General features: G+C 55.6%; 11 protein-coding genes across 11 annotated transcripts; 5 read left to right on the top strand and 6 right to left on the bottom strand.

The window, feature by feature from the left end:
• Nucleotides 1-807: 807 nt before the first annotated feature.
• On the bottom strand, nt 808-2,723 carry B0T15DRAFT_172234 (RTA1 like protein-domain-containing protein). The gene is made up of 5 exons (XM_062862208.1): nt 2,188-2,723; nt 1,617-1,995; nt 1,416-1,535; nt 1,277-1,351; nt 808-1,208 (listed from the first exon to the last, which is right to left on the bottom strand). The coding sequence occupies exons 1-5, from the start codon at nt 2,459-2,461 to the stop codon at nt 959-961; spliced, it is 1,098 nt and encodes a 365-aa protein (XP_062723069.1). The 5' UTR covers nt 2,462-2,723; the 3' UTR covers nt 808-958.
• A 719-nt stretch (nt 2,724-3,442) lies between these two features.
• B0T15DRAFT_394586 (NAD binding domain of 6-phosphogluconate dehydrogenase-domain-containing protein) lies at nt 3,443-4,777 on the bottom strand (the record flags this gene model as incomplete). The annotated part of the gene is made up of 3 exons (XM_062864734.1): nt 3,443-4,198; nt 4,429-4,602; nt 4,667-4,777. 3 exons carry the CDS (start codon nt 4,775-4,777, stop codon nt 3,443-3,445), a joined length of 1,041 nt encoding a protein of 346 aa, XP_062723068.1.
• A 1,102-nt stretch (nt 4,778-5,879) lies between these two features.
• Nucleotides 5,880-7,329, bottom strand: B0T15DRAFT_393581 (uncharacterized protein; the record flags this gene model as incomplete). Its single annotated transcript, XM_062864692.1, has 3 exons — nt 5,880-5,925; nt 5,986-7,207; nt 7,266-7,329. 3 exons carry the CDS (start codon nt 7,327-7,329, stop codon nt 5,880-5,882), a joined length of 1,332 nt encoding a protein of 443 aa, XP_062723067.1.
• A 2,206-nt stretch (nt 7,330-9,535) lies between these two features.
• Nucleotides 9,536-10,061, top strand: B0T15DRAFT_492769 (uncharacterized protein; the record flags this gene model as incomplete). The annotated part of the gene is made up of 3 exons (XM_062866884.1): nt 9,536-9,570; nt 9,626-9,684; nt 9,820-10,061. The coding sequence occupies 3 exons, from the start codon at nt 9,536-9,538 to the stop codon at nt 10,059-10,061; spliced, it is 336 nt and encodes a 111-aa protein (XP_062723066.1).
• A 254-nt stretch (nt 10,062-10,315) lies between these two features.
• B0T15DRAFT_393777 (immunoglobulin E-set) lies at nt 10,316-11,156 on the top strand (the record flags this gene model as incomplete). The annotated part of the gene is made up of 3 exons (XM_062864704.1): nt 10,316-10,840; nt 10,900-10,948; nt 11,026-11,156. 3 exons carry the CDS (start codon nt 10,316-10,318, stop codon nt 11,154-11,156), a joined length of 705 nt encoding a protein of 234 aa, XP_062723065.1.
• Nucleotides 11,157-11,975: 819 nt separating this feature from the next.
• Nucleotides 11,976-13,178, bottom strand: B0T15DRAFT_510574 (serine/threonine-protein phosphatase PP2A catalytic subunit; the record flags this gene model as incomplete). The annotated part of the gene is made up of 4 exons (XM_062867863.1): nt 11,976-12,439; nt 12,500-12,754; nt 12,821-13,054; nt 13,163-13,178. The coding sequence occupies 4 exons, from the start codon at nt 13,176-13,178 to the stop codon at nt 11,976-11,978; spliced, it is 969 nt and encodes a 322-aa protein (XP_062723064.1).
• Nucleotides 13,179-15,416: 2,238 nt separating this feature from the next.
• B0T15DRAFT_492766 (uncharacterized protein) lies at nt 15,417-17,650 on the top strand (the record flags this gene model as incomplete). Its single annotated transcript, XM_062866883.1, has 2 exons — nt 15,417-15,532; nt 15,592-17,650. 2 exons carry the CDS (start codon nt 15,417-15,419, stop codon nt 17,648-17,650), a joined length of 2,175 nt encoding a protein of 724 aa, XP_062723063.1.
• An 899-nt stretch (nt 17,651-18,549) lies between these two features.
• B0T15DRAFT_510572 (uncharacterized protein) lies at nt 18,550-19,353 on the top strand (the record flags this gene model as incomplete). Its single annotated transcript, XM_062867862.1, has 3 exons — nt 18,550-19,029; nt 19,068-19,171; nt 19,335-19,353. 3 exons carry the CDS (start codon nt 18,550-18,552, stop codon nt 19,351-19,353), a joined length of 603 nt encoding a protein of 200 aa, XP_062723062.1.
• Nucleotides 19,354-19,873: 520 nt separating this feature from the next.
• B0T15DRAFT_172093 (AP-3 complex subunit beta-like protein) lies at nt 19,874-22,551 on the bottom strand. The gene is made up of 3 exons (XM_062862207.1): nt 22,440-22,551; nt 22,238-22,380; nt 19,874-22,164 (listed from the first exon to the last, which is right to left on the bottom strand). Exons 1-3 carry the CDS (start codon nt 22,477-22,479, stop codon nt 19,969-19,971), a joined length of 2,379 nt encoding a protein of 792 aa, XP_062723061.1. The 5' UTR covers nt 22,480-22,551; the 3' UTR covers nt 19,874-19,968.
• A 40-nt stretch (nt 22,552-22,591) lies between these two features.
• On the top strand, nt 22,592-23,831 carry B0T15DRAFT_172074 (uncharacterized protein). The gene has a single exon (XM_062862206.1). The coding sequence runs from the start codon at nt 22,809-22,811 to the stop codon at nt 23,712-23,714; it is 906 nt and encodes a 301-aa protein (XP_062723060.1). The 5' UTR covers nt 22,592-22,808; the 3' UTR covers nt 23,715-23,831.
• Nucleotides 23,832-23,948: 117 nt separating this feature from the next.
• On the bottom strand, nt 23,949-25,393 carry B0T15DRAFT_510570 (Nuf2 family-domain-containing protein; the record flags this gene model as incomplete). The annotated part of the gene is made up of 2 exons (XM_062867861.1): nt 23,949-24,062; nt 24,116-25,393. The coding sequence occupies 2 exons, from the start codon at nt 25,391-25,393 to the stop codon at nt 23,949-23,951; spliced, it is 1,392 nt and encodes a 463-aa protein (XP_062723059.1).
• Nucleotides 25,394-27,015: the final 1,622 nt, after the last annotated feature.

Below are 27,015 nucleotides of genomic sequence, written 5' to 3'. Positions count from 1 at the left end.
ATCCTGTGGCAAACGGAAAGAAGTAAAACCCCAGATGTGGTGAACTCAGAGCCTGGGTTGGCAGCCGCCGTTTGCAAGCACACCTATGGAGTAGAGAGAGGCCAGACGGGGATATGAAGTTGAGCTGGTGAACCGCTTTACACCTTCCTCTCACTTTGGCTCGTACTTCCAAGGCAGCTCCTCTTGCCAAACGAGTCCTGATCCTCGAACCGCTGAGTTGTTTTTGGAGCTCTCCTCGACCATCAGGCCCTATTCTGTCAACTGGAAGTCTTTGGTTGTGGGCAAAGACTTATTCTGCCAACTTTGAAGTTTCCAGTTCTGAATCAGAGACCGCAGGAGGGAAGTCGCAACTTTAGTACATGTGAATCGCAAAGCTGCGTAACAGAACCTACCACAGACGGTGCATTCTGCTGGACTGTTACTGTGCTTGAATATCCTTGGAAACATTTGGCGTTGTTGTGATGGTTCATTCTGTATGTTGCAAATTTCATCTGTAGTATCCTACATACGACTTATGCTTGCAACACCTGCTCCGCGACTCCTGATCTTCTATACGTGAAACGTGAGATCCCGGGGTTCTTTCACTGGCTTCATTTACCCACATTGGCATCCTCAAAGATCACTTGTTGAGTAACATAAAGGACTTCGATCCTTGATTTAGTGTGTCCAGATGCGTCATAAGAATGGAAGCTTTCAAAGGTACCTTATGGACAGTATCTTGAGAAATAGGCTTTCCTGTACAGTGTTTGGCAATCCTAGCAAGAATCCTAGTTATCAAATACGGAGTATTCAAGGATCGAATACTGAAATGGTTGAGTTGGGTATGCTGTCCAGGAAAATGGAGGACTCGACTAGCTTTAGCTCCGATTTCCTCCCAAGCACCTACGCCTCTCTAGGCCCAATAGCCCAGGGAATCAACCATCACGCTTCCTTTTCACCCCTCCTTCTAATTCTTGAATTAAATTGCTGGGGATGCTGACGTTGGCGTCTCCTTTGCATGGATTTCGCTGGGCGGCGACTCATCTCCGCTTGCAACATGTTGCCGACCTTCATGGCCCTCAGGCTGGGATTGCTTTTCTGGATTACTCTTATTGCCATCCTTGTGACCCGGCCCTATCCGGCCAGGGCCAGACATGCGGGCGGCCATTTGAGGAAACAGTATGCCGGGCGAGAAGAAAGCCAAAAGAAGGCATGGAATAAGGACCATGCTGAAATGTACCTCCAGTCAGTACATACTTTTCCTTATTCGAAGACGGGGTAATAGAGGCCAACTCACAATCCCTCCAGTACAATGAAAGATGGCTCGTCCTGCATGATAGGGTTTCCCCATCCACCGGCCATTTCCGCAATCCTGTCAACAAAACCGTCAGCATCCTTCTAGGTTCCGAGAAAGCGACGGTAAGGTACAACTGCACCTGTAAATACACCGAATCAAGATGCCACTGTACGCCCCAGCTACAGCGTACATAAACATCCTGAACCGCTTGTCATGCCACAGCGCCACTGCCTCAGGGTCTGCCCCGTCCGACTTGATCCTGTGTCAAGCTCAGTCAGCCTTTTGAATTTTCCACCTAGACAAACGAGTCTGTCACTTGCGGTTGGATGTTTCCACTCACCACTTCTTGACCCTGAGAAAGTAATCGCCCGCCGAGGTCCCGAAGAACAGCAGCACCACCACCTGCAGCACGATCCCGGCAATGATACACCGGTTGCCGTGGTTGACCATGTCGAGGTTGACCTTGGCGCCGCTGGCCGCCAGCGACCCGCCGATGGCCTGCACACAGAGGCAGGACACGTCGAGCGGGACGAAGATGAAGGGGTATAGGTGCGGGCGGACGCGGGACAGGGCCGGGTTAAGCGACAGGCAGACGTGCTTCAGCGTGAGGTAGATGGAGATGCAGATGAGCGTCGGCGCCAGGATGATGGCGACGATCTGCGTCTCGAAGGCGTTCTTGTTCCAGGGGTTGTCGGTGAGGGGGATGCGCGCGGCGTAGCCTGTTGTCGTCGTTAGTCCCTCCGAATTATCTCTTCCCCGAGGTTCTCTCCAGCCTCCCCCTTGCCTTCCCGTTTGGTCCCTGGTACTTGTTGTACCGTCGACAACCTCCCTCAATCACCCTCCCAGCCACCCTTCCACGGACCACACTTTCCAACATCCGATGTGATCATTGGCATGGGAGAACAACCAACCTGCAAACTCCAGGGCGCACCCTGCTGCAATGAACGCCATGTAGCTCCACGTCTTCTTCCACACGCCCAGTACTAACGTGACAATCATCGCCAGGGCAAAGCCAATGGCGAAGAAGATGTTGATGCCTCGGTTGGGGTAGTACCCGAGCGTGGTGGCCTCGACGGGACAGTAAGCCGTCACCTCCTTGCAGGAATAGTAGTAGTTGGCGATCAGGTTGTCAATGTCCTGCTGGTCCATCCCCGGGGGGATCATCGACGGGTCGAACTTGTCCATTGTTGCCGCCGTTTTACGTTTCGGTCGGTCCTCCTGTGTATAGGTTTATGAACTGCGATTGGGCATGCGAGCAATGGAGATCGTCACAGGCTTGGTCGCTTCAACCGCTTCAGCCGGTTGTGTTGAGGTAACAACCTCGAAATATCAGGACAACCCGCCAACTAGTTACCCCAATACGAATCTTACAGTTACGGTCCTAACGAGCAACAGAGACGAAGAGAGACGGGCGCAGAAAGATTGGCCAGCGGGGTAGATCATATATACCTTACCCTTCAGACACAACCGAGCTCTGATATGGCAGCGTAGCTTTGACCCAGTAACGTTGACCCAACCGCTGAATGCTACCCAGCCAGGGGCATGGCACCACCAGCAAAATCCTGCCCAGGGCTACGCTGTTGCAACCGTTGACAAGGGAGCCGGAAGCGAGCCCGGAACAGCAGAGTAGGCCAAGGACCTGGAAATAGACCAAATCCCCATGCCGAGAGCAGAATGCTCAGGTGAGTCGGTGACATGCTCGGAGTCCTTTGACCTTTGTGCCGTATGTGACTGTACCCTACGCATGTATAGGAGGGCATGCGGTCGAAAGTCGGCAAAGCTCCGATCATCGTATCGGATCCGAGTAGATGCACACCGGGGGTTCCAATAGTCGCACTTGGCAATCTGATATGGCATTTGGTGATCAAAACCAGGTGCCAAGCGCATTGGCGGCGGAAGCGAGGTAGGGCTGTGGAAGCTCGGAGAAGATGACTGCGAGTGGTGGAGACCCTCCTTCCCCGCAAACTTTTGAGCCCTGGTCTCACATGTCAAGCTGAGCTCCTGCCCCCCGGTGCATTCATGTTATGCGATAGAGACACTCTTGAGAAATGATATGAATCCTTGAGCGGCATGCATGATGAGCGAACGCGTTGATACGGTACCTACAGGTATGTACGTACAGCATGGGATAGCAGGATGACAGCAGCGAAATTACTCGCTTTGCTGTTATTCCTTCCCACCAAGCCATCGATAAACAACGGAGAAGTCGCGTCCCTTACACCTCTCCTCCGCCTCGGCATTCCGGTACACTTCTGCTGCCTTTTCAGACAGAGGGAGCTCTGCACCAGCCTCCTTCGCTGCAAGCATAGCGAGTCTCAGGTCCTTGCGCATCAAGCTGATGCCGAACCCTCCCTGATAATCCCGACTCGCCGGCGCAGTCCCGACGACGCCCGGCACAGGGTTGTTCACTTCGCTCGGCCAGCACTTTCCGGTGCTGACGTTGATGACGCTCGCGAGAACCTTCGGATCCAAACCCCACTTCACGCCGAGGTTCATGGCCTCTGCCGTCGCGATGTTCTCAATCGCAAGTAGATAGTTGTTTGCCAGCTTGGCCGATAGGCCGGCCCCCTGCGGGCCGCAGTGCAGCACCCGCTTGCCCATCCGGAGCAGAATCGGCTCAATGCGACTGAGGAGACACTCTGGTGCTCCTAACATGAACGTCAATGTACCGGCGGTTGCCCCGACGACGCCGCCTGACATCGGTGCGTCAACAAAGTTACCGCGTCCATTGGGAAGCGCGGATGACACGGCAGCAGCAACCTCTCGTGACGAGGTAGGGTCAATGGTGGAGCAGTCGATGAACAGTCGGGACTTTGATCCGGGGAGAGCTTCCCCTTTCGGAGAAGCATTGTACGTCGATAGAATATCTTCATATGCTGACTTGACGTGGTTCGGTTCCGGGAGACAGGTAATGACCGTGTCCTATCTCAAGCCCAAGTCAGCTGACACTCTTGATGGTTTCTCCTTTCGTCGTGTGCAAAGAATTAGGCTAACCCCTAGGCTTCTCAGAGGATTGGCTTTTGTTGTATAACAATAATCACGGTAAAGACCGGCAAGCCGGCCCAACTTAGAACGTCATTGATGGAACAAACTCATCATGAAAGCCTGGGATTAGGGGCAAGAGGAAGTGAGCCAAGCAAGATGTCACATACCGCATCTTTGGCCGCATCGCCTGCGCTGACAGCTACCTCTGGGGCAGCGCCGCCAGCCTGCTGTGCCTTCATGTCCTGCACCAGCTTCTCCGAGGCCGCCGTGTTGATGTCGAAGACGCGTATGGTGTTCCACGGCGGAAGTTTCGCTTGGAGGTTCCGCGCCATTTGGTACCCCTACTCAGACAAAACCACCGTCAGCACCAAGCCGGCGAAAAGCAAGGTCAGTTGCATAACATACCATCTGGCCCAGGCCAATGAATGCATAGTTGTTCAGCCTGCGTGGTGACACCGAAAAGGCCCGGCGCTGCACCTGCATAGCAGGCCTTCGTAACCTCACTGCCACCTTCATTTTGTGATGCCGTCACGATGTAGGCTATCCAGACGTCTTGAAGGCAGGCAGTTCTCAGGCGGGCTCTTCTTGCCTCGTTGTTTGAGCCGATCGAGCGATATAGTCGGCGGGGCAGCCAGTGGACAAAGCCGGCCATTGCCGACCGGAGGCGGCAGCTCATTCGAGCATGGTTAAACTCTTGGGTCACAGGACCACCTTCGTACAGTACGAGGATCGGTACTACATGTAGAAACAAGTAGGGACGATCGACGCGCTGCAGTCAGGAACTAGCGTTCCTTCTCCAGGCTCGAACAGTCTCAAGAGTACAACGTTGAACTGACCATTGCTGAAGAGATAATTCTCATCCTCCCTGGAGGAGTTGGAGCGGGAAAAGCTGCACTTTGGTGCGAGAAAGCTTTTGTGCGCGGAATTGGACGAAGTGGGCTTGGTCCAAGCGTTCCACAGCAGCTTCCCGAAGTTCCGATATCTCCGCCCGTGATTACAATCCGGACCCTGCATTCCACCTGTCACAAGTCGAACATATTTCAATGTATGGAATACTGCGCAAAACAGCTGAGAAACCATCATACCATTGGATTGCATGTACTTGAACTCCAATGCCAACGCCGTACACCTCAGAACTCACACTTCGGGGTAATACTGACAGGACACATTAAAAGGGGATATTGGGATTATTCCGTCACCTCAACGCCCACTCCCTGTCCGTAAACAAGCCGTCCTTCGCCGCTGCCTTCTCATGGAGCTTGTGATGTCCCCCCAGGGCAGCTTCAACCGTGTCCTATATCCACCGACTCAAGTCTTCCTTAGAGAAAGAGGCTCGCCTTCTTATCCAGCTCCCAGCTATTTAGTGTAACGTCAGGGAAACGGCATATGCCGTAGGGGGTATGTGCAGGAAAGAAATGAAATATGAAGCGCATGTGCAATATGGCAACAAGAAAAGGCCTCCCGCGTCCTGTTCTGCAGTTCTGTTCAGCACAACCCAGCAAGGTGGGATGGTGAGTGTCCGTCAAAATAAGTCAATATCCCATTACGGGAGACGCTGAGCCGCTGAGCGCATCGCGGTATGTAACAGCACAGAAGGAGTGCAGTTCTGATCACCAACTTATAGCGCGTTCATGACATAAGGAGTAATCACTGGCAGTAGCGCACTGTCATCTAGTCAGTACAACGACAGTAAACACGAGGAGCAAGGAGAACAAGTTACTCACCCAAATGCTCCGACAGCAACTGTAGCAGTGAGGCCGAAGAAAGCCCGCTTGCGGATTTTCTCCTTGCGGATCTCCGCCTCTGTCTTGACCTTTTTCGCCCTGGGAGGCTCAACAGCGGCATCTTCGCCCTCCTCCCCTTCCTCATCTTGGGCGATCTCGTCGGCCTTCCGCTTGCCCTTGCTGCCGGCGACGGCAGCAGTAGACTCATTGTCAGCCTTGACGGCAGCTTCGACCATCGCCCTAGCATCGGCAACCATCTTGGCAGCGTCCTGAGGTGAGGGGAGCTCCCCAAGGATGGGCACTTCGAGATCGACTTTGGTGCGCTTGACTTCTTCACCATCCGCGTCCACGGTCACGTCCTGGTCGACATGGACCTTGAGCTTGGGCTCTTCTTCGACCGGCTCGAGCACAACAGCTGGCTCCTTCTCAATCGACTCAATCCTAAGTTCGGTCTCGGTCGCCTCCTCGACCGCCGTCCTCTTGCTTGTTGATGGAGCTGAAAGCTGCGACTGGAAAGGCGTCTCTCCGTTCACAAGCGTGGGCGACACCGAATCGCCGGTGCTGGTCGACTGGGTTTCGGTGACCACGGAAGAAGACTGCACCGACGCAACCCTTCGCTTCCGCGGACTCGCGGTTGCGCGCTTGCTGGCCATTGACTTCGCGGGACTAACGGAGCGGCGGCTACGGGATGCGCGCGTGGAGGCCGGGGTAGGCGGGGCGAGTGTGGGCTGGCCGGAGAAGAACTTAGGCGGCGGCGTGATGTGCTTCGGAGGGCCACTATCGGTGCTTGGTTGCAGCGGAATATCCGTTGGGTCGAGAAGGGCGCGAATCCAGGGCGCAATGCCGTATTCCTCAGCCAGCGCCAAAGCCTGCTCGGGGGGAATCCAGACGTTGCCGGCCGTCTCCTCCGGGCTCGTAGTCGGGAGGGACTTGATGTACTTGCGCTCCGTCTCCTCCTCCTCCTGCGCCGCCCACGGAAAGGTGGCCTTGAACATGCCGGTGGCGGAAACGAAGCCATCCTGGCTGCGTCGCATGAGGAAGTAGCTCTGAGGAGACGACTTGAAGATGCCTGACACGATTCCCTTCGGCAGCGGAGCTCGTAGGTGCGCGTAATCGAACGCGCCAAGCGATGACGTGTCGACTTCGCTGCCGGGAATCGCGGCGACCATTCGCGCCGTCAACTGCGTCTGCCCCAGCCGACGACGACCTACCAGTTCGCTATCTAATTGCAGCAAGTAAGCGACAAGTCAGAAAGTTGAATCGATGGAGGGGAGCCATACGGGACGGCACATCGTCAATCAAGAGCGGATTGCGGCGTTCCGGAAGGTGTCGGTTTGGCGCCATTGTCGGTGAGCGACGGTCTTCCTGGGAACTGAAAATATACTCCGTGGGAGAACAGTAGCGAGAGAAGATTCACCGCAGACGCCTCGAGTCTAGCAAAAGCGCGGGTCAGATGGAAACGCGACCGAGCGAAATCTTTGCGCGAAGCGGCAGGGGGCCGTTGTGTGCTGGGCCGCCGTCGCGCCGATCGACAGGACTCCACGGCAGGACAGTACCGTATGTGTTTGAGAATAATGTAAGAATCACTAACGTTATGCGTACGTGACGGAGAGCAGATGCCACGAAAAGCGATGGCGCAGCGATAGGGATACTGGTGATGCGATTGAGGGTTTAGTTTCGGCAACCGGGCGCAATCTGCAAGCTGTTTCTGGGGACGAGGCGGCAGATTGGGAGAAAGGTGTCTGGGTGTCTCCGGCCCGGGGTTGCGGGTGGTTCTGTCCCAATGAGCGAGCTCAACAGCGAATGTGGGGAAACCTTAGCGTGTTGGGAATGGGTCGTTCACGTCGATTCTTCAGTTCGCGATGGTGACAGCTCCACACCAACAGGGGCAGACAACCACGAGCCGTCATCTCGCAGCAGATCAAAGCTCATGCACTGGTGAATTGATTTACTAGCCAAGTTGCCGGGCTTCTGACGTACGTGTAGTTCTTCCCGCTGTCCCCTCCCTTTCCAGGATCGATCCATGGCTTTGTTATCGGTGGTGCAGTACGCTGCGCCAAGTCCAAGTACGCACGTGCAGCGCAACCGCGCTCCCCGCGAACTGTCGCTCATCACTGAGCAGCCCATTGCCTGTTGCCCACCCTTTGGCCTGCCCGGGAGTAACTTGACTGCCATGTCTTCTCAGCCCGCAGCCCGGCTACACGTCTGAAAGGCTCCAAGGTTCTGAGGCTTTTCGTCACCCGGATGACAACTCGGTCCTGGAGGATTGCCAGTCCTTCGATAAACCTTAGAATGTCGTCCCGGAAACTCAGGAGTCAGGACAGCCAGATCGGAAAACATCGGAGATTCACTTGTTCCGTTCCAGTTCAGTATCTTTGGTAACCTACCTAGCACGCCTAGGTAGTAGGGGGGGCCGACCCTACCGAATTTGGGCGACAAAGGAGCGGTGAAGTTGAATAGCTAGGTCCCCGCTGAGCATCACACTGAGGGAGTTCAAACAATAAACCTCCAAAGTAAGAGAAGACAAGTAGATACATTAGCTATTGCGGTATGTAGCAGTCCTCCAGCTTTGGGGATCCTCACTTCTCTGCTCCGGTTCTCTTCCCGACTCCCTTTATGGTCGGTTGTTTTCCCCTTTTGCATGCCAAGTTTGTTGTTACTAGTACCCCTAACACATTAAAATTCTAGACTGTTGTTGGCCTGCGACGCAAGCGTAAGTTACCGTCCCGGCTTGCATCCGCATGCCCGTTGCAGCGAGGCTCTGATCTCGCTCCTGGCTGGTTCAGAAGTCAACGTTGAGGAATCGATGAGACATTGAATCTGTCTGCACCCATCATCTCCGTGCCCCTATGATGCCCAGAGCAGTTGGTAGTGATCAAGCCTAAGCTATGGTCGACCTGATTTGCTGAACTACAAAAGGATAGCTAGGTCTGGAACTAACCCGACTGGCATCTTGTCAGATCACCAAAAAGCGGCTGGCCCTTGGGTTTTCAGAGCGATGTCGCTGCCAGCAGTCACAGCCAGTGATGTCTGATTATCTGGTCCCATCAACATGAAGTCGTGGTTGCTGGGGAACGTGTTACAAGGGGTGTTGGTTCAGCGTTCGAAGCCCGACACCCAGATGCGGCGAGACATGGTGCCACGAAACATGTGGATAAGCGTCTTGGGCTGCCGTGCGGTGCCGTCGAGCACCGGCGACTACATTATGTACGTACTGTACATACATAGAACGAAGGAAGCGCCGGTAACCTCTGGGTAGGTAGGTAACGGTGAGGTTCGACGGGTTCCAGAACTCAAAGTTAGTAAGACGGCCGGGCCCCATTTGAGACGTGGGCTTCGGCCGGCTAACATTAGCTCCACAGCGGACAAAACAAAGGAGACCGCTGGTTGGCTGATCATGGGAACCCCTCCATGACCGCCCCTCTTCGTCGCCTAAATAAATAAGCTTGGCCCCATCAGCAACAGCCCGTCGAGCTTTGGCGTCAACAACCTTCATCAGCGCAGTATTCACAACACCGCCTGACGGTCCTGATCACTGTAATTGCCCATCATGGCGCCCCAGGACGATGACCTGCTCCCTGAGAAGTGAGCTTTTATGAGTCTCTCTTATTGTGGTATAATGATGCTAACAGATGGAAAGCACCTCGGGCTACAAGCTCTCCCAGCCCAAGCACTCCTTGGCCGAGTATCAGAAGATGGGTAAGTTCAACAAGTTCAACAGGAAGACGGGATACTTCTAGACTCCTTTCTTTTTCGCACCTACAGATGCTGTGAGGACTGGACTTGGTGAATATACACGTGACCTTGGGCAAGTGCTGCGAACATCCGGATCAGGTGCATGGACTGGAGGCTACGGCCAGCGTCATCTTCGTCCCTACTTCGAGCACACCCCCGATCTCGAGTTCTTGGAATCCAAATACCGGATCCTGTTGTTCGATGGTACCACTCCCCACCCATCCTTCACGGGAGCACTGGACGAAGCACGTGTCCAAAGCGTCTTCCTGCTGCAAGCGTTATCAGGCCTGGGCTACCACGACTTGCACGCGTCTTCGCGTCCCTTCCTCTACCCTCCTTAACTACCCCGCGAAACTCGCCACCGACCAGATTCTGTCACAAACATCAATCACACCTCTTTCACCTGGACCTCCGCTACCCTCTCGCTTGTCAGACAACCTAGTCTAGGATCACTTCACCAGCCACCATGTCCTCCGGTAGGAAGATTACTTTTAAGGAGCCCGAGCCGTGGGAACGCCGGCCTAGGGTTGGCATCTGCACCGCTGGAGATGGCGCAGCCGATCCCGCGGACAAGGCCCATGGGGCGAAGTCGTCAATGGGTGCTGAGGGTGAATTCCAAGTGCAGGGCGCTCAGGTCCCTCGCCGCGTCCGGGCGCGCAGCCCATACCCCCGCTCCATTCCTCAAGACGAGAGGGAAGAACTCAGCCGAGTTGTGCTGAGAGTTCAGAGCTCGGCTTCTGCAATTCTCTCGCTTAGCTGTTTTCAGGCTGAGGCTGACAGCGACATCGCAGACGAGGGCGATGAGTCTCTTCAACGGTATAAGCAGTCACTTGGTCTGGGCGGTGGGAAGGACCTTTCCGACCCGAACGATCCACGTGTCTGCATCATTCAGTCGCTCACCATGGAGTCCCCTGGTCGCGACCCTGTCGTGATCGATCTCACGGCCCCGGGCAGCGTCGATAATCTAAAGAAGACTCCATTCAAGATCAAGGAGGGCGCCACTTTCACCATGACTGCTCAATTCAAGGTGCAGCATGAAATCCTTAGCGGCCTTCACTACGTTCAGGTCATTAAGCGCAAGGGCATCCGGATTCCTGGCGGCAAGTCAGACGAGATGATTGTAAGTATGGCCCATATTAGCTTCTCAACCGAGCCTAACTGCTAACTTTGCGACTACAGGGCAGCTATGCGCCTAACACCGACAAGCAGCCTATTTACACCAAGAAATGTACTTTGCTCCCTTCATGTCGTGCTCCACTGTGCGCACGACAAACTTGTTCAAGCGCGTTAGCTAACCCCATCTAGTCGCAGAGGAGACGGCTCCGTCCGGCTGGGCTGTTCGCGGCGCGTACACCGTCAACTCCAGCTTTGTTGACGATGACAAGAAGACCCACCTCCAGTTCGAGTGGGCCTTTGAGATCGACAAGGACTGGTGATCTGGCTCACGTCAGGGCACCGCTCACCCCTGATCGAAGACAAAAAGGAACGGCATCTCTTTGGGTCAAATTTCCGACCCACTCTCAGGCTTGCTGTCCATGGAACTTGCTGGAGAAAAGACGGGCACGACAGGCCCTGCAAAGATGACGATAGGTGGAAGGACTTAGCCGGTAGTGCAGCAGGCTCTGATGCATGATGACTCTCACGCTGAGTCCTGGTTAGATCTGCTCTGCTCTATACCCTTCCGGGGACTTTGGTCACTGGGGCAGGTAGAGCAACATCTGGATCGCCAGGCAATCAATGGCCGGCTGGCCTTCGGAGAGGTGGATATTGGCTCTTTTTCTTTTGCACCTGGCTCTCATCTTCTGGTGTGGTCCGCTCTTCTCTGGGAGAGGCCTTGGCCCAAACCCATATACGTCTGCTCAGTTGCACACCTAGATAGCCTGCGCGGCAGGAAAACATAAAATGAGATCTCGAGTCAGCTCTTGAAACCTTTTTCTTCCAGGATTGCAACATATTGCAACCTGTATTCCTCAGCTACCGGACGCCGGGGATTGTGTGCCCGAGTCCAAAGCTACCATACCCTCTCAGAGCCTCTTCTCACGTCTAACGTTCGATAACCTTCTCAGAGCTGATGTACATGAAGGAGTGTAAAACAAAGCCTTGGTATCGTCATCTATCATAGGTCATGCACACGAGATCTTCCCGCCCAAAATCAATCACTCATATACTACACTCTCACGAGGGTTCAGTTCGAGTTCACCAACCCCATTTAGTTCAGATAATCCATTCCCTCCCTCGTACATCCCTCCACCACTCTATAAGAAGTAATCCGGTAACGCCCCGCTCTCTGCGCTCTTGTCCCCGCCACTGTTCATCTGCGCGTCCTTGACCGCATCGTTCTCGGGCGCGGCGGAGAAGACGTTGAAGAACCGCTCGCCGGTGTCGCTCACCTCGAGGACGCTAGCTTGGTTGCCGCACCGGTAGCAGTAGTTGGGCGCGCTCCACACCGTGCTCAGGCGGTCGTCGTACAGCACCTGGAACCCTTCCTGGCAGAGCTGGTGTGCGCGCAGGATGTGGTTCATGTTGTTGACCGCGAGGAACTTCTTCACGACCTGAGCGCCGAACATGTAACCAGCGCCGCGCGGTGAGAGCGAGAATTCGTCGCGTTCCGGGTCCGGGTCCGACCAGACCAGATCGGCCATGGGCCCCTCGTGGGGGATCTCGCGGAAGCGGTCGATGATCTTGATTTGGTCGATGGAGTGGATGGATGGGGAGAGACCTGTCGTTGTATGTGTTAGTTTGAGACAAACCTGCGATAGAGCGAGGGAAGGGGGCCCACCCCCGTGGACGCAGAAGATCTGGTCGTTGATGACCACGCTGAGCGTCAAAAAGTCGAACATGTCTGTGAAGTAGTGCCACACGTTGGCGTTGCCATATTTGCGCGAGCACTCGGTGTAGAAGCCGTACGACTGCGTCACGCCTCTTGATTCGTGGTTCCCTCGTATCAGGTAAACACGGTTGGGATATCTCAACTTCAAACACACCAGAAGAGAAATCGTCTCGACGCTGAACATGCCTCGGTCAACATAGTCGCCTGTGGCGGAGGTCCCCGGTCAGAAAGTTGGGTTCAGGCTGGTCAATGCTGGATGGAATGACTGACCAAGGAATAGATAGTTCGTATCCGGGCACCAGCCACCGATCTTGAATATCTCAATCAGGTCGTAAAATTGACCGTGGATGTCACCGACCACAGTAACCGGTGCGCGCACATGGACTACGTTGCTCTCGCGCATCAGCAGCTCCTTGGTCTTGGCACATATCGCTTCGATGACAGATTCGGCCAAGAGTTCCTTTTTGTAGAGGCGCGAGATGCACTCGTCAAGGTCCACGGAAGCTGGACCGGAAGCGTTAGCGGCGCCGATTGCGAACCGCCGCGAGGCCTGGCGGGGCAGGGCTGAAGTGCCGAAGGGGTTGCGTCTGCCCGCGCGGGGAGGTCACTCACACGGGAGTCCCGGCATATTCGAGAAAGTGACTTTGCGGAAAGAGAGAGAGAGAGAGAGGGAGAGAGAGTTTAGATATCAGGAACCGCGGAGGAGAGGACTGCTTCCTCCAGCTCGAGCAATGTCAACGGCGGAGAGCGGGTCTATGCGCAGCAACATATTCGCCGAGATTAGGCGTCACATCGAGCAAAGGGCTTCAGTCTGTTCGTCCTCGGGCTTTGGAGAGCATATGAGAGCAGGCTGTCGTGATTGCCGTGTCAATCGAACAGTCGTGTACAGTAAGCTACAAGGGGCCTAGCGTTGAGGCGAGGAGTTGAAGGTCTGCATTTGCGTCAGCTCGAAGCGCGCAAAACTGCCGTTCCACAGCAGCGCTGGCCTTGGCGCAAGGTCCAAAGGTGATTGGGTCGGAGCTAGGTCGGGACTCGGGATAGCTCTGTCTTATCGATAACGCGCTGCTTACCTCAGCAAATTTGACCTAGTATTTCCCCACATCGGATGCCTAGGGCGTCTGGCTTAAAAGCAGAGGACTTCCCACCAGTTGGTGCCGCCGATTCTCTCTCATGTTCTCGCTCTTGTCGCCTTCACGTCATTTCGTTTGTTTCTGCGACCATTTCGCCTGGATGTCGCTGTGACTCTGATACACGCCAAAACGACATCCAAATGCGATCATTTGACCTGAGGGTTTGGTGCCGTCTCTGAGAGACGCTCTGGATTCACGGATACTGGACATAAATCGTCATTTGACGTTGTCAGTGAGGCCTGTCTCCCTGCGACGAACTGGGTTGGAAGTCAATCTCTTGAAGTTGTCAATTTTTCTTTGTGTTTCCTCATCCGCCCCGTCGCAGCCGCCCTTGGCTTGAGGACGCTGTTATCGCAAGACAGCTGTCCTCCAGGCCGTGGTCAGTACATAAGAACCGAGGTAGGACTTGGTTCCGGCTTGCTAGAATCACCTCCCTTTCTTAGCTCTTATTATTCCTGGCCGTTCTTCCGGCGCTTCTTCAACTTCATGATATTGTTACAAGATGACCGTCACCCAATATATTCCCGGATTCAACACTGCAGATGTACCTATGACATCAACACTAGGCAGCTGTATTGAATCTGGAAGCCCGCAGCGGCGACTTATTCTTCACTTTATTCACCCCTCGCGGGGCTCTTACTGCTCAGTTATGCAGTGCTGTAATCCCTGTACCTGACACCATACCGTTTCGTGGACGACGAAGCTTCAAAATAGTTTATGGCGACTTGCATCTATCATGCCTATCTATCATGCTCCCCATGTGGCGTGCTGCTAGGCGCGCGAGCGCAATCTTGAGCGTCGTTCACGTGACCTTACGCGCCAGGCTGGTCAGCCCCGCCCAGGCGGCAGCGGCTGAAGTTCGCTGAACAGCCATCAACTTTCTGAATTTTGGGTCGATATCCAACCACAGAAAATGACTGTCGTAATGTTCCTTTGCCGGTCCACGAAATCGGACTACGAAAGGTCCTAAGCAATCTCGGGCGCTCCCTACGTCTTTGATGTTACGAGCACGGCGAAACTCGATTGGACCAAGGGCGGAGGATCTCGAGCACCACAGGCTCGAGTAGTAAGCGGACATTTACAACCGAGACGGGTCGCGCGACTTGCCAACCGTTCGACGCGGCCCGCCTCCGGGTGTCCTCTAGCACGCCGTAAACATCTCGCATTACTGTGTGCTCCAGGCTATTCCGAACACAACAACCCTGCATCAATCGAGCCTACGCGGGCACTGTGTGGTCCGGAGCCAACGGCGGCCTATCGCTCTCGATTCGAGGCTCGAGTCGGGCTGGGCGGGAGACCTATTACGGATACTATTCAGACGTTCGAACCGAGGGCATCGCCATCCGAGCTTCAATGCTTCAAACCTTCCCCAGTGATCACACATCCCCGCCAACAACCTTTCCTTGCATCTCACTCTGGCTCATTGACTGGGCTACGTTCCGATCAATATTTGTCTTTGCTTGTCATTGTTCTATTCTTCTCTACTTCCTCTTCTCAGCGGCTGGTGCTCACGGAGCTTCTGCGTTGAGCCCTTACACCAGTACAATACTGGTGCCCCCGAAACTGGCCGCGACATATACGCAGCATTACTATCTCCCCATCACTCGCCTACCAGCAAGACTACCCGAGCAGGAGCCTTCTGTCCTCAAGAGTTGGAGACAAGCCACATCTACGCGAAATCCAGGGGATCAGAGAAGAGTGGCGGCCGAAGCTTCACCAACTGGGAGCTGAGCATCATGACCGACACGGCCCCCGGTCAGCCCGCTACTGAACGGGAGGCGCTATGTTACAACTGCGGCGCCGCGGGACATTGGGTGATCGCTTGTCCGGAGCCGACGAGGGAGGTGCCAGCGTAAGTCCAGCCGTGTCCACGGTCATATGCCATGGAGTGTATGAGCGCAATTCCTTTAGCTTGAGGGTTGCTAAGAAGCATAGCGGTCTCCAACGATATCAGGCTCAGCACCAGGGACATGGCAAATCTGAGCGAGGTGCGCCAATTAAGGAGAGGAAAGGTCCCATTGTCACGAGATACGCTGTTCCTCATCCCCACGGTCCGATCGGCGCTCCTTATGGCCTACCAACTCCGCCGCCTATACCCCCTGGAATTCAGCCGCCGCCTCCGGCGTCGCTAGGCTACTCGCCGCCAGGATATCCCAATACTCCGTACCCTGGCAGCTATCCTGCAGCTCACCCTCCGCCCCCTCCGCCGCCTGGCTATGAGCAATATCAAGCTACTCCCCCGCCGCCACCTCAATATGGTCAACAATCTCCGGGTCAGCAGCCTCCGTACGGACAATCTCCGTATGGTGCGTCTTACCCTCCGGCGAGCTACTTCCCCCCGCAGCCTTCTCCAATCCCAGGCCCAGCTCCGCTTTCGTATCCTCCAGGCACATACCCTTCGCAGCAGTATGGCCCCTCTCCGCCGCTGCCGCCTGTACCATCACCTTATCAACCCTCATACTCACCCCCTCCGCCTCCTACGCCTGGAAGTTATCGATATCCTCCACCAACACCACATCCACAGACGTACGGGCCGCCACCCCCGGTGGGACCACCCTACCCTCCACCACCGGGCTGGACCCCGTCACACCATGCGATTCCGCCGCCTCCGCCGTCTCTTTCGGCGAACCAGACCCCTCTTGGAAACTCTCGCGCTAAGCATCACAAGCCCCATGGGTCCAAACGTTCGCGTCAGCACCGTGATAAAGACCGGCCGGTGCATGAACGACATAGGAAGAACGGCACGCACGGTGAGCAGCAGGGACCTCGGGCCGGCCGGAACAATAACCGATCAAGGGCTGAAAGGCCTCAGGACCCGGTGGACGAGGGAAAAGAGGGAAAAGAGGAAAAAGAGGAAGGAGATGGCGAGTGGGACTTCGAGTCGGAGGAAGACCTGAAGCACGTGTTTCCGGAAATAAAGACCAAACCGGCTGACCCCGTTGGCATCCCTTTACCGGCGACGTACACCGAAGACCCCACCATTCCCCCGGCCTACAATGCTACTTGCGTGAGATCCGAGTTTTTCCGGGAGGACAACGCGACCGAGTTCGCACGGTCAATTAGGGATCACACGTCATGGGCCACCGTGCGACAAGATCCCGCGTTCAGCGTCTATGACGACATGATATTGCGCCGTTTCCCTGGCAACGATTGTGAATACCCAGCCTACAAACCGCTGGACATCCCACCGCCTTCGTCAGAAATCAAACTCCCTCCTCGCTATCGCATTGACAGGTCAATCTTGCCAAGTGTTCCAAACAAGGACGTCACAGACGAAGAGACCAAAGGCAATCATAATCGCCACTTCCACCATTGTTCCCCTGAAAGACGTCGCGATTCCAGACGGGACATGAATGGAAACAGCCTTTTTCGGAAGCGGTCCCTCTCGGTCAGTAGAACTGACGACCGGGACAACCGGCTTACGAAACGGACGCGGTTATCCGAAGGACGCAGTGATGCGTCACCAGAAACTCAAAACTCCACAAAACTCAAGCTTGAGGGTGACGCGTGGTCGCCACAGGCACACCAGAGCATTCTCGCCCCGGTTCAGGACAGGGTGTCCGGTGTTGATCAACGGCCCCGGAAAAACGGTTCGTACCGTGGGCAGTCCGTGGAGAAGGTGACTCCACGACACCGCGGTGATGTTCGGGAGCATTACTCGTCCGACCGGTCATACCGGACACGCGACTCGCCAACCCGCAGCAGTAGTCGCATCCGCAGCGTTAGTCGCGCACGCAGCCAAAGCCGCGATCGCAGCCGTGTGCGTAACCGGGTGACATCCACTGACGGGGAGAGAAGCCGCAGCCCTTTGCGTAACCAGAAGTCTAGTGCCCAGGACAGCAGGAGCCTTACGGCGCTCGACATGGAATTATTGGGAATGATCGAGGGGCCCGACGAGGAGCCATCGCCACAGAAGCCGGTCATCAAGAAACCCACCAAGAGGGTGAAAGTCCCGGAAGCATACGCGTAGGGCCGTCCTTTCTGCGTTGTTTCTGGCCGTTACTGACAGTTCACAGGCGCCGGTGGTAGTCCAGACCGACTACGACATTGCAATTCGACCACTTCGCCGCTTCCACAACAATCTCCGCCTCGCATCGAACTCGACCGCGATTTTCGACCGCGACTCTCAGAGACTTACCAGCTCCTCATACCCTGTCGGCAGGAGCAAACAACTCATACCCCTGAATAATCTTTGGCAGATAAGATGAAAGGTCACCGGGCGATATTTTTTATACGGCATGACGATCTACGACGAATGCTCGGCGTTACGGTTTCGGCATAGCATAGCGTTGACTGCATCATCGTGCATGGCAGCACTAGATGGGCGTCTTGGTGTTGGGTCTGGGTTATCAACGGGTTGGGAAATGTGTCATGGTCTGGGATCTTCATTACAATCACAAATGCACTTACAGCAGAGTGCTATTCTTTTCCCCGGCTTACAGTACGGGAATGTATAGTCGATTGGTACCGAGGAGCGATTGAATACATCGCTCCATGGAGATAAACAAAGCCTTTTGTCCAATACCGTTGACATGATGTGCCTGGTTCGTTAATGATGGAAAGCAAAGGATTAACAATGCTTTGTCTATCCCCCCATCTAGCGTCACATGGGATGTGATGTACAGTATCGTCGTTTCAGTTATGATCTCTCAGTTCTCGCACAACGGCCTTGTTCACCACCATCTAAGTGCAGTTAAACCTAGCTACTCGGTGGCCCGAAATTCTATTCAAACTCGCCTATACCTCAACCACGACAGAGCCTGTATCCTTTCTCAGACTCATCGTCACCATCCACACTTCAGCCTCATCCCAAGCCCGTATTGTATTGTACACACCATTGGAAGAGCGACAGACAAACCATAACGAAACATGTCACTGACCAACGGTTTGTACAACATCATGGCCTCCAAGAATAGCGCGCCACCTCCATACAATAAAGCAGCCAAACTCGTCATGACCGTCGAGGTCGAGACGGTTCAGCTGCGCGATGAGGAGACTGGTGAGGTACTTCAGACGGAGAAACATTATCCGTACTACCCCCTGATCGATCGCAAGGTCGAGCACGTTGGAGGGGGAAAAGGAGGAGGTGATGACGGTCCGCCGCTGTCGTCGTCGTCGTCGCCGTCCTCGCCGGCTCGGTCAAGGCGTTCTTCCAACGGGTCATCCAAGGCGTCCTTCTCCTCTGCTTCGTCACGCCTATCTCCGTCGTCGTGGTGGGGGTGGGCTGGGTCTTCTCCCAGCTCTGACTCTTCTTCTGGCGCTGGTGCTACTGAACTGAGACAGGAGGAGGTTGATGAGCAGTATGAGGTGTTGGACGGGATATTGGAAGAGGAAGAGGCTAATGGCATTGTAGGGTCGAGCTCGGCGTCACTGCCAAGTACGACTAGCCTTGCCAGCGTAGCTTCTACTGTCTCCTCTACTGGTTCTGCTGCGGTAAGAAGAGGGTGAAGTTCACCTCCCGGCCTCGCGGCAAGCCGGACAATATGAACATGTAAGTAAGGTACCCCATCCGGCTTCAATTGAGAAGGCTCATGGATGGAAGGTGAGTACTCGTCCGACGCTACTTACCTTGGCCCTCGATTTCAAAAGGGGGGACTTCGTTCTTAAGGATGAGTTGATCCGTCTTACACCTAAACGGGGCCGCTCTTCCCCAGTATATTTCAGATCTGCTAGGTAAGTAGTACTAGGAGTACTAGTAAAGCTCAAGTGATTAGAATCAATATATCAGATCAGAATGTGCATCCTACATCAATCCACGTAAGCAATGATATCCACGTAAACAACAAATAGCCAATATGAACAAACATTCGCCATGCCCGCGTAACTCCACGCGCTGCATCATGACATCAGCTGTTTCCCCCCTTTTTAGTTGTCTGTTCCGTAAGTTGCGACTCTATGTCATCGGCTGCGCTGTCTTCATGTGGCATCTCGCTAGTATAGGTTTCCCAGATACTCAGGCCAAGGCCAACAACAACAAAGAAACGAAACTTGAGAGGGGCTTTTTGACTAGGTAGGTCTCGCTGGTTGGAGGGACGGAAAGTACGGGTTGGCCACTGCTCCTGGTCAATCTTGTCTACATCGGGGGAACTGGTCGCCATGAATCTAATCTGACCCAAGTTGTGGCATTGACATGGTGGGACTCATTCAAGTCTCGGCGGCAGCTTGCTCGTGAGACAATGTGTTTTGCGAGCTAATAGATCCAGCGCGGCACTTGCCACAAGCTGTTCTCACAGATACGTAGTCGGGACGGAGCCGCCGTGTTTATTCGACGGCGCACCCCAGCCCGTTTCAAGAAGTCCGCATAAGCCTTGCGTCCTCGTCGGATTCCTCCTCTTCACTCTCCTCTTCCTCATCCTCCTCTTCATCCTCTTCCTCCTCCTCATCGTCATCTTCTTCATCTTCTTCATCCTCCTCCTCCTCCTCCTCCTCACTCTCCTCACTCTCCTCCCCTTCATCCTCAGCCAGCCAGTCATCCAACGTCTTCTCCCCCAGCCCGTTCGCTGCTTTGCCCCCAGCTTTCATTCCGCCGGCAGCCGAAGAAGGCGATGCCCTCGCCCCTGAAGCAGCGACCGCCGCGTCCAGCGCCTCAACAGCAGGCACGACCCTCCTCTCTCCGTACCTCTCCGCACCTTCCACCTCCCGTAATTTCGCATCCGGCTCTTGTCCCTCCTCCACCCACGCAGGTAGATCCTTGTACCCCCTGAGCCCATGCACCCCGCCGCCACCGGCAAGCACCAGCGCCGCAGAGCCTAACGTGTACCCCCTCCTCGTCTCGGACGGGCTGGGCGCTTGTGGAGCGGGTTTGGGGGCGAGTAGCATCAGCGTGGCGAGCTGTGGCACCTGCAAGAGCGCTTTGTACAGCCGCGTGCGGTCGCGCAGGTCGTAGGAGGTGTCGTAGCGGACGAGCAGGAGCAGGTAGCGCCAGAGCTTGGCGATCGGGTGGCCATCTTCTTCAAGCAGTTTCGGTGCTGTCGCCTGCTGTGACGGGTCGTCGTCCTGTGACTTGGACTGGGCCTGATCGATCTGCCGGTTGAGGTAGTGCAGGTAGACTTTTGCGCCGAGCAGCACGATCTGGCGTTTGGCAACTTCGGATTCCGAGGCAAAGTCTTTCAGGAGGATCCGCAGGACGTCGGCCGCGATGTTGTCCTCCCCGTTGAGGCCCGAGAATTCGCCGACCAGCCAGATGATGGTAGCGCGGGCTTGGGGGTCGGTGGCAGAATCAAGGTTCTTCGCTAGCCGGATAACGGTTGCGACGTGCGCGGTTGGGTCTTGCTGGATGAGATGGCGGATGACGGTCAAGCTTTCAGCAGCCAACGTGCCGTCTAGGCTAGTGATCTGGCTGAGGAGCAGGCGCAGGCACCGGGGGGCTGTGGCGCTGTCCGTTTGGGCGCACCGTCCGATGGCTCTTACCGCTTCCCTGATTAGGGTCTTGTTTGAGCCTCGGCTAAAGTGCTCCAGTTCGTTGAGGATGAGACTCTTCACATGTTGTGGAGCGTGCGGGAAGATAAGTGTGAGAAGCTCCAGTTTGAGCTCCCATACTGGTTGCGTGTCGGTGCCGCGAACTAGGAAATGCGTGGCGTACTTGACGAATTCAGCAGGCTGGCCAAGACAGATCGAGACGATGTTGAACAGGGCAACTTGTTGGATGTCTTGGGCGCCGCGCAGCAGCGCGATCAGGGGCCCAATAGCCGCTTTGGTGTAGGCAGGAGTGCCAATGGCAGAGTAGCATCGCGCGACCGCAACCACCACGCCCGAGTTGCGAGACTGCAGGAGAGGCTTTATGCTGTTGAGGAACAGCTCAAGGTCTGGATCAAGAAGGACCACGTGCTCGCCCTCGGAGCTGCTCTCCGACCCCTCGCCGTAAAAGTCATGGAGATTCGCAGCTCTCTCCTTATTCTTGACGGCCTTTGTCCTCCTCGGGAAGCACTTCCGCGCGTAGATGGTCATCAATCTCAGCGTCGACAGTTGGCTCCACTCGTCCATATCCACGATCATCCTGACCAGATTCCGGTAATGCTTGTGTATCAGGTCGATCCTCTCGGGGCAGATGACCATGAATGCCGTCACGGCTGCGCCAGCGACATAATATTGCTTGTCCCCCAGCAAAGTCGAGAGGTACTCCAGCAGTTGGGGCAGCTGTGAGGGGTCGAGCCGGTAGCACTTGGGGATGGCCAGGGCGGCAGCGCGTCTGACATACGGGCTCATATCTCCGGCGCCCTTTCGGATGGCGAGCGACACAATCTGGCTGATGACTGGTACGCGAATGCCCGACATAGTGCGCAGCGCCAGCGCCCGCACCTGGGGGTTTGTGTCCGACAGCGACTTCTGGATCGTGTTGATGGACAGCAGCGCGAGGTCTGGTTCTTGCTCGGCGTGGTGGATGAGATAGATGTACACGAGCTTTTTGATTTCGAGATTCGGCGACGCGACGTTCTTGACCACGGACGAGAACAGGGGTAATGTCCTTTGGCCGCGGTACATCATCTGGGCACCTGCCGGTCAGCTAACGGAAGGGACTCGGAGGATGTGCAGCAATACGTAGAAAGGATCGACGCACAGATGTGACGCGCCGCAAGCCGTCCAACACCTCCCGCTCATTGCGGCTGTCCAACAGCTTCTTGACCTGCGTTCTGTCCAGGGGTCGGGACGAGCTCCGAGAGCTTCTGGCTGCCGAGGCCGCATCGAGGGTCAGCTCTCGCGCTGCGGTGGGCGAGTCAGCACTGGCACAGCGGGTTTGACTTTGCAGATAAGCAACCAACCATTCTCTAGTAGCGTCGATATCCTAGCTATGGACTCCATGGTGGGCAGCTGTTGGACTGTCGGGAGCTCGGAGGCTCGCGACCAAGAAGTTGACAGGCTTGTGGGTTTGGACCAGTGACGGGATGAGCAGTTCTGGAAGCTAGCGGTTGGTGGGGTGATTATGCAATTACGCAGTAAGTTAAGCCCCACACGAGAGTTAGCGGGGCGAGCCCGTGGTGCGGTTCGGTCCGTGGAGGGTGCCCTGCTCGATTGGGATAAAGCAGGGGTAGTCCAAACTGGACATCTAGTGTACTGAGAAAGACCTCCGTACCCGAAACTCCTCACCCAAAGAACCTCCTTCAACTTGAACAAGAACAACAACCTACAACATGATGGACACTCAAGCACACCGCGTTTTCCTGTCCCCGGCCCTGCCGTCCGACCTCCTGCAGTTCATCATCAACCACTGCAGCTATCCCACCACCCTCATAATCTGTGCCGGCCGTTCAGAGTTCCTGGCCTCCCTCATACAAGACCTCTCACAACACCAGCAACAGTACCAGAACTTACAACAACACCCTTCAACCGAACCACCACCACCACCACCACCCCACGACACCGCCGTGCAGCAAGGATCGACCTCTACTGCAGCCAATCCGCCACCGCAACTCCAACAACTGGAACACAAACCGCACCCCCTCCTGACCTGTCCGCTCTCCCAGCTAACGGTGACGCGGCACGTCCGCACAGTTTTCATCCCAACCGTGTCCCACCTTCGCGCCTTCCTCTCCGTATTTTCTTCCAAGGGAGACGTCCCAGCACCGCCACCCCAACCAGGACCGGGAAAGGGAAATGTGAAGGTGAAGCCAAGGGAGAGGGAGAGGGAGAAGGAGACAGGTGACGGACGGCGTCTTCCGCTGCTGGTGGTGTACGACTTCCTCTCGCTCCACCGCGACACGAGCGAGTGGAGCGTGCAGGGTCTGGGGACAAGTGCGGCGGTGCTGGTTGAGGCGGGGAGGAGGGCCGGGTTGGGCGTTCTTGTTGTTGAGGGAGCACGTGTTGTTGGCTCAGGGCAAGGGGCCGCTGGCGAAGAGCGTCGGGGAATGGGAGGGCTGCTGGAGGAGGGGGTGCCTGTCCTGAGCGGGAGTGCGAGGCGGACTGGGGGTGATCTGCAGGGCACCGGGTGGGCGGGTAAGACGGTGGATGTTGGGCGGGTTCTGCGTCGTTGGTTCCAATTTCGGACGGGACCGTGGAGCGCTGGGGAAGGTCACGCTGGAGGTAGCGGCGGTGGTTGATGGGCATGTGTGAATTTCCGTTGCGTTATGAGGTCTATTTTTCATCGTCGACATTCGTGTCAGTATTCCGTACAACCCAGTATGAACAAATGCTTGCAGCCCAACCCCGACACCGACGCCGTCCCATCCCTTGCTGTGGTATCCTACTTCAGAGAACCCAAAAAGAACCGTCAAGCATACCCAACAAACCGCATTGTGACATGATCCAGATGTGGTAATAGCACCGAGCCCTGCTTAGATGGCCTGCTCCATCTCCGTGATGTACAGCTTGATGTGAGCCTCCAGTTTGAGGTACTCGTCGTGTGCTGCGTGCACCTCGTTTTCGATGTTCTCTTTGAGATCGAGCATCTGGTAACGTGTAAGCAGGTATCGAATCCCTGAATATACAAGAAAGCAAATACCTTCTTCTCGATCTGCTCGATCCTGACCCTCCTCCTCTCAATGTCCTTGCCCTTCTCGGACCGCTCCTCCGTCAACTTCTTGTGGACCGCCCGCAGCTCTTCCATCTTCTCCTTCGCCCGCTGCGCCTTGTCCTGGCTCTGTGCCCGCAGCGTCTCGGTGCGCTCCGTCCACTTGGCCAGCTGCCGCTTCAGCAGTGCCTCGGTCCGCTCCACCTCGCGCACGTTTGCCCCGCGCTCGGTGAGCGCATCCCGCTGCTTCGCATTCTTGGCGTTGTCTTCCTCCTCCTTGGCCATTTCCACCGCGATCTCCTCCAACAGCTTGATGCACGATGCCACGTCGCTGCAGACTACGGCAAAGGAGTCGGTCGAGGTTTGTAGGGCTCTTGCTCGCCGGTCGAGGGAGTCGATATGCGATTTGTCGTTGTTCAACGTGTTGCTCAACTCCGTCAGGCTGGACTGGAGGGCCGAGGGGCTCTGCAGAGTGTATGGCCGCAACTTGGCGCTCTCCTTCTGCAGCGCGATCTTGGTCGCTGTCTTTTCCTCCAGTTCGGCGGCAAGCTCGCCCTTCTTGGCCTTGGCCTCCTCCAGCCGTGCCGCCACCTTTTCTTGGCTCCGCCGCAGCTCCAGCAGCCGCTTCTTGAGTTCCTCGTTCCGGCGCGTCTTCTCCGCGACCAGGGCCTCCAATTGCCTTCTGTTGGCGTGCATGTCGTCCAGTTGGGCTTCCATGTTCTGATTCTCGGCATAGAGCTGCTCGATGCGCGCCTTGGTACTCTCGGCCCGGTTGCAGTGTTCGTCAATGACATTCGTTTGACTCTCGCGGAAGCGCACAAAGTTGATGACGTAGCTGAAGATCTTCACCAGGCGGTCGTGTGTCGGCTTGTACAGGTCGGTGAAGCTGAAGTCGGTAACTCCACAGTCGAGCATCAACCGGCGCAGCGACACGAAGAAGCCCATCAAGTTCCGCGTGTCAGGCGGCATCAGCGAGTCGCCAAAGTCGCCGCAGATGTCCTCAGCCGCGGCGCGCATGGCGGGGTCGACCGTCTGGCGCGTCTTGTTCATGAGCAGCTCGCCGAACCACTCGAAGATCATCTGTACTTGAATCGGGTTCGGCTTTTGCAGATCGGCAACGGTGAAGGGGATTCCGAGCTCGTTGATGCAGCCGACGATCTCGCGGTCGGGCAGGCGCATGTTGGCGTAGGCCGCCTCTTCCTCCTTTTTGCGCGACCGCGACTGCTGCTGCGCGGCGGGCAGTATTGACATCCGTGGGTTGTACGCCATCTTGCACGGCTAGCGTGGCTATAGTTTGGACTCTGTTTCGCTGGGCGCGCGTTGTCTAGTCCGCGTCGCGTGTGGTGGCATCGAAATGTCTATGCGAACTCCGGGATTGGGATTGGCGAGTTGTTGACAATGGCGGGGCGAAATTGGGTTGCTCGAGGAACAGCAATTCGCTTAGCTGCATAATGCAGAAACGCATTGGCCAATGGCCACTGCATCCATGATTGTATGTATCCACGTGGTATCCCTAGTTCGCTTTTATGAGCGAACCTACGATTGATGGTACAGACGGAGTTGCCTCAAGGAGCGGAGGAGCCAGCACATGCAACAGTTGCTATCCTAATGTTCATCTTGTTCATTGGTGTTGTTTCTCACACGCAGGGGCTTTACCAACTCAGCTGCGTCCTTTCCTTTCCATGCCCTTATGGGAATGGCTGATCTTTCAATCCCACCTGGGGATGCTTTTTGACACATCTGCGTGAGAAAACCGGTGACCTAGGAGTCCGCTTTCACTTGATCCACAGATTTTGCAAGCCGTGTGAATTTAGTCTTCTGGCATGTGTACCTATGCTTACCGGACTTCACGTTCAAGGTGTCGTTGACCTGAATTCTAACCTCGGTGCTCAAGGAGACAATAGTGGGTCATGGCTAAGAGGAACCGGCGGTGCTCCAGGCGGCGGGCAAGCCCTGTTACTGTAGCTGCAGTGAACAAGCCCAAGACCTACAGTAGAGACCGAGCTCAGCCCCGGGCCGATCGACAGCCAGGGGTCTGAAGAAGCTAAGTTAGGTAGCACCGCTTAGCCTTAAAAAGTTAAAATTCCACGTGCTGTACGGAGCATATCCACACTTGGCAAGAGCTTAAATGAACGTTGACAGTTGAACAGCACAGCTACCGTTACAACATACGCCGCAATTGCCACTGGAATCAGCCTCTTGACGTTGTAGGCAGCCTGGCCGCTTCATCAGTATGGCAATCTTTGTTTTTTTCGGAAGCTGTGGGCCTAACTGGTAAGTCAAACTCCGCCTGCAGACGTTGTCTGGACTCTGTTTTCCAAACTCCTGAACGCTGACTGATGGTATGGGCTGGTAGCAATTCCCATGGGGCCTTTCTTCCAATGAGGCCATAATGCATGATCTACTGTCTGTGGGGAAGGAAGAGAAAAGGACATCGAAACCGAGATCTAGAACAGGCGGCATGACTGTTGGGTTGTGGAGTCGAAGGACAGCTAGTCTCCTCTCGGAGGCTACTATCGAATCCTCCAAAGCGACGGTCGCCCCGGCACCAGCGTGGGAATCAACAGTCGAATGCAGAGCCGCCAGCTGAAACCGCTTCCTGGGTAAAGCGCGTTTGCCATCTAACCGGATGAAGGAGACTCCGTCCTATAGCCTTGACGCTATTTGGGCACTTGATATCGGTAGCTCTGCACCGTTGGAGCGAGCGAATCTGCGAGGAAAAGGCCTGTCGTGAAGGCAGGAGCAGGCGTATAAAAAGCAGCGATGAACTCGGCCATGCGAGTCAGGATACGGCGATGTGGACAGTGGTTGACGTTGGCAGATCTTCTCACCGATCTCCGCTCTTCCACTCGGCGATCTCTCCCATCTGCTTGGCGATCTCTGGTACGACG

The sequence above is a fragment of the Chaetomium strumarium genome, assembly GCF_033439665.1.
Source record: "Chaetomium strumarium strain CBS 333.67 chromosome Unknown B0T15scaffold_3, whole genome shotgun sequence".
Taxonomy (NCBI): Eukaryota; Fungi; Ascomycota; class Sordariomycetes; order Sordariales; family Chaetomiaceae; genus Chaetomium; species Chaetomium strumarium.
This window is presented reverse-complemented; position numbering and strand designations above follow the sequence as displayed.

Bases quoted from the DNA above. Each gene is read 5' to 3' on its own strand.
- B0T15DRAFT_172234 (XM_062862208.1), bottom strand. From the start codon at position 2,461: ATGGACAAGTTCGACCCGTCGATGATCCCCCCGGGGATGGACCAGCAG. The intron at 1,996-2,187 runs GTTGGTTGTTCT...CGACGACAACAG, and splicing joins GTGCGCCCTGGAGTTTGCAG to GCTACGCCGCGCGCATCCCC. The intron at 1,352-1,415 runs GTGCAGTTGTAC...TTTTGTTGACAG, and splicing joins TTGATTCGGTGTATTTACAG to GATTGCGGAAATGGCCGGTG.
- B0T15DRAFT_172093 (XM_062862207.1), bottom strand. From the start codon at position 22,479: ATGGAGTCCATAGCTAGGATATCGACGCTACTAGAGAATG. The intron at 22,381-22,439 runs GTTGGTTGCTTA...CGCCCACCGCAG, and splicing joins ATCGACGCTACTAGAGAATG to CGCGAGAGCTGACCCTCGAT. The intron at 22,165-22,237 runs GTGCGTCGATCC...GCAGGTGCCCAG, and splicing joins GCTTGCGGCGCGTCACATCT to ATGATGTACCGCGGCCAAAG.
- B0T15DRAFT_172074 (XM_062862206.1), top strand. From the start codon at position 22,809: ATGATGGACACTCAAGCACACCGCGTTTTCCTGTCCCCGGCCCTGCCG.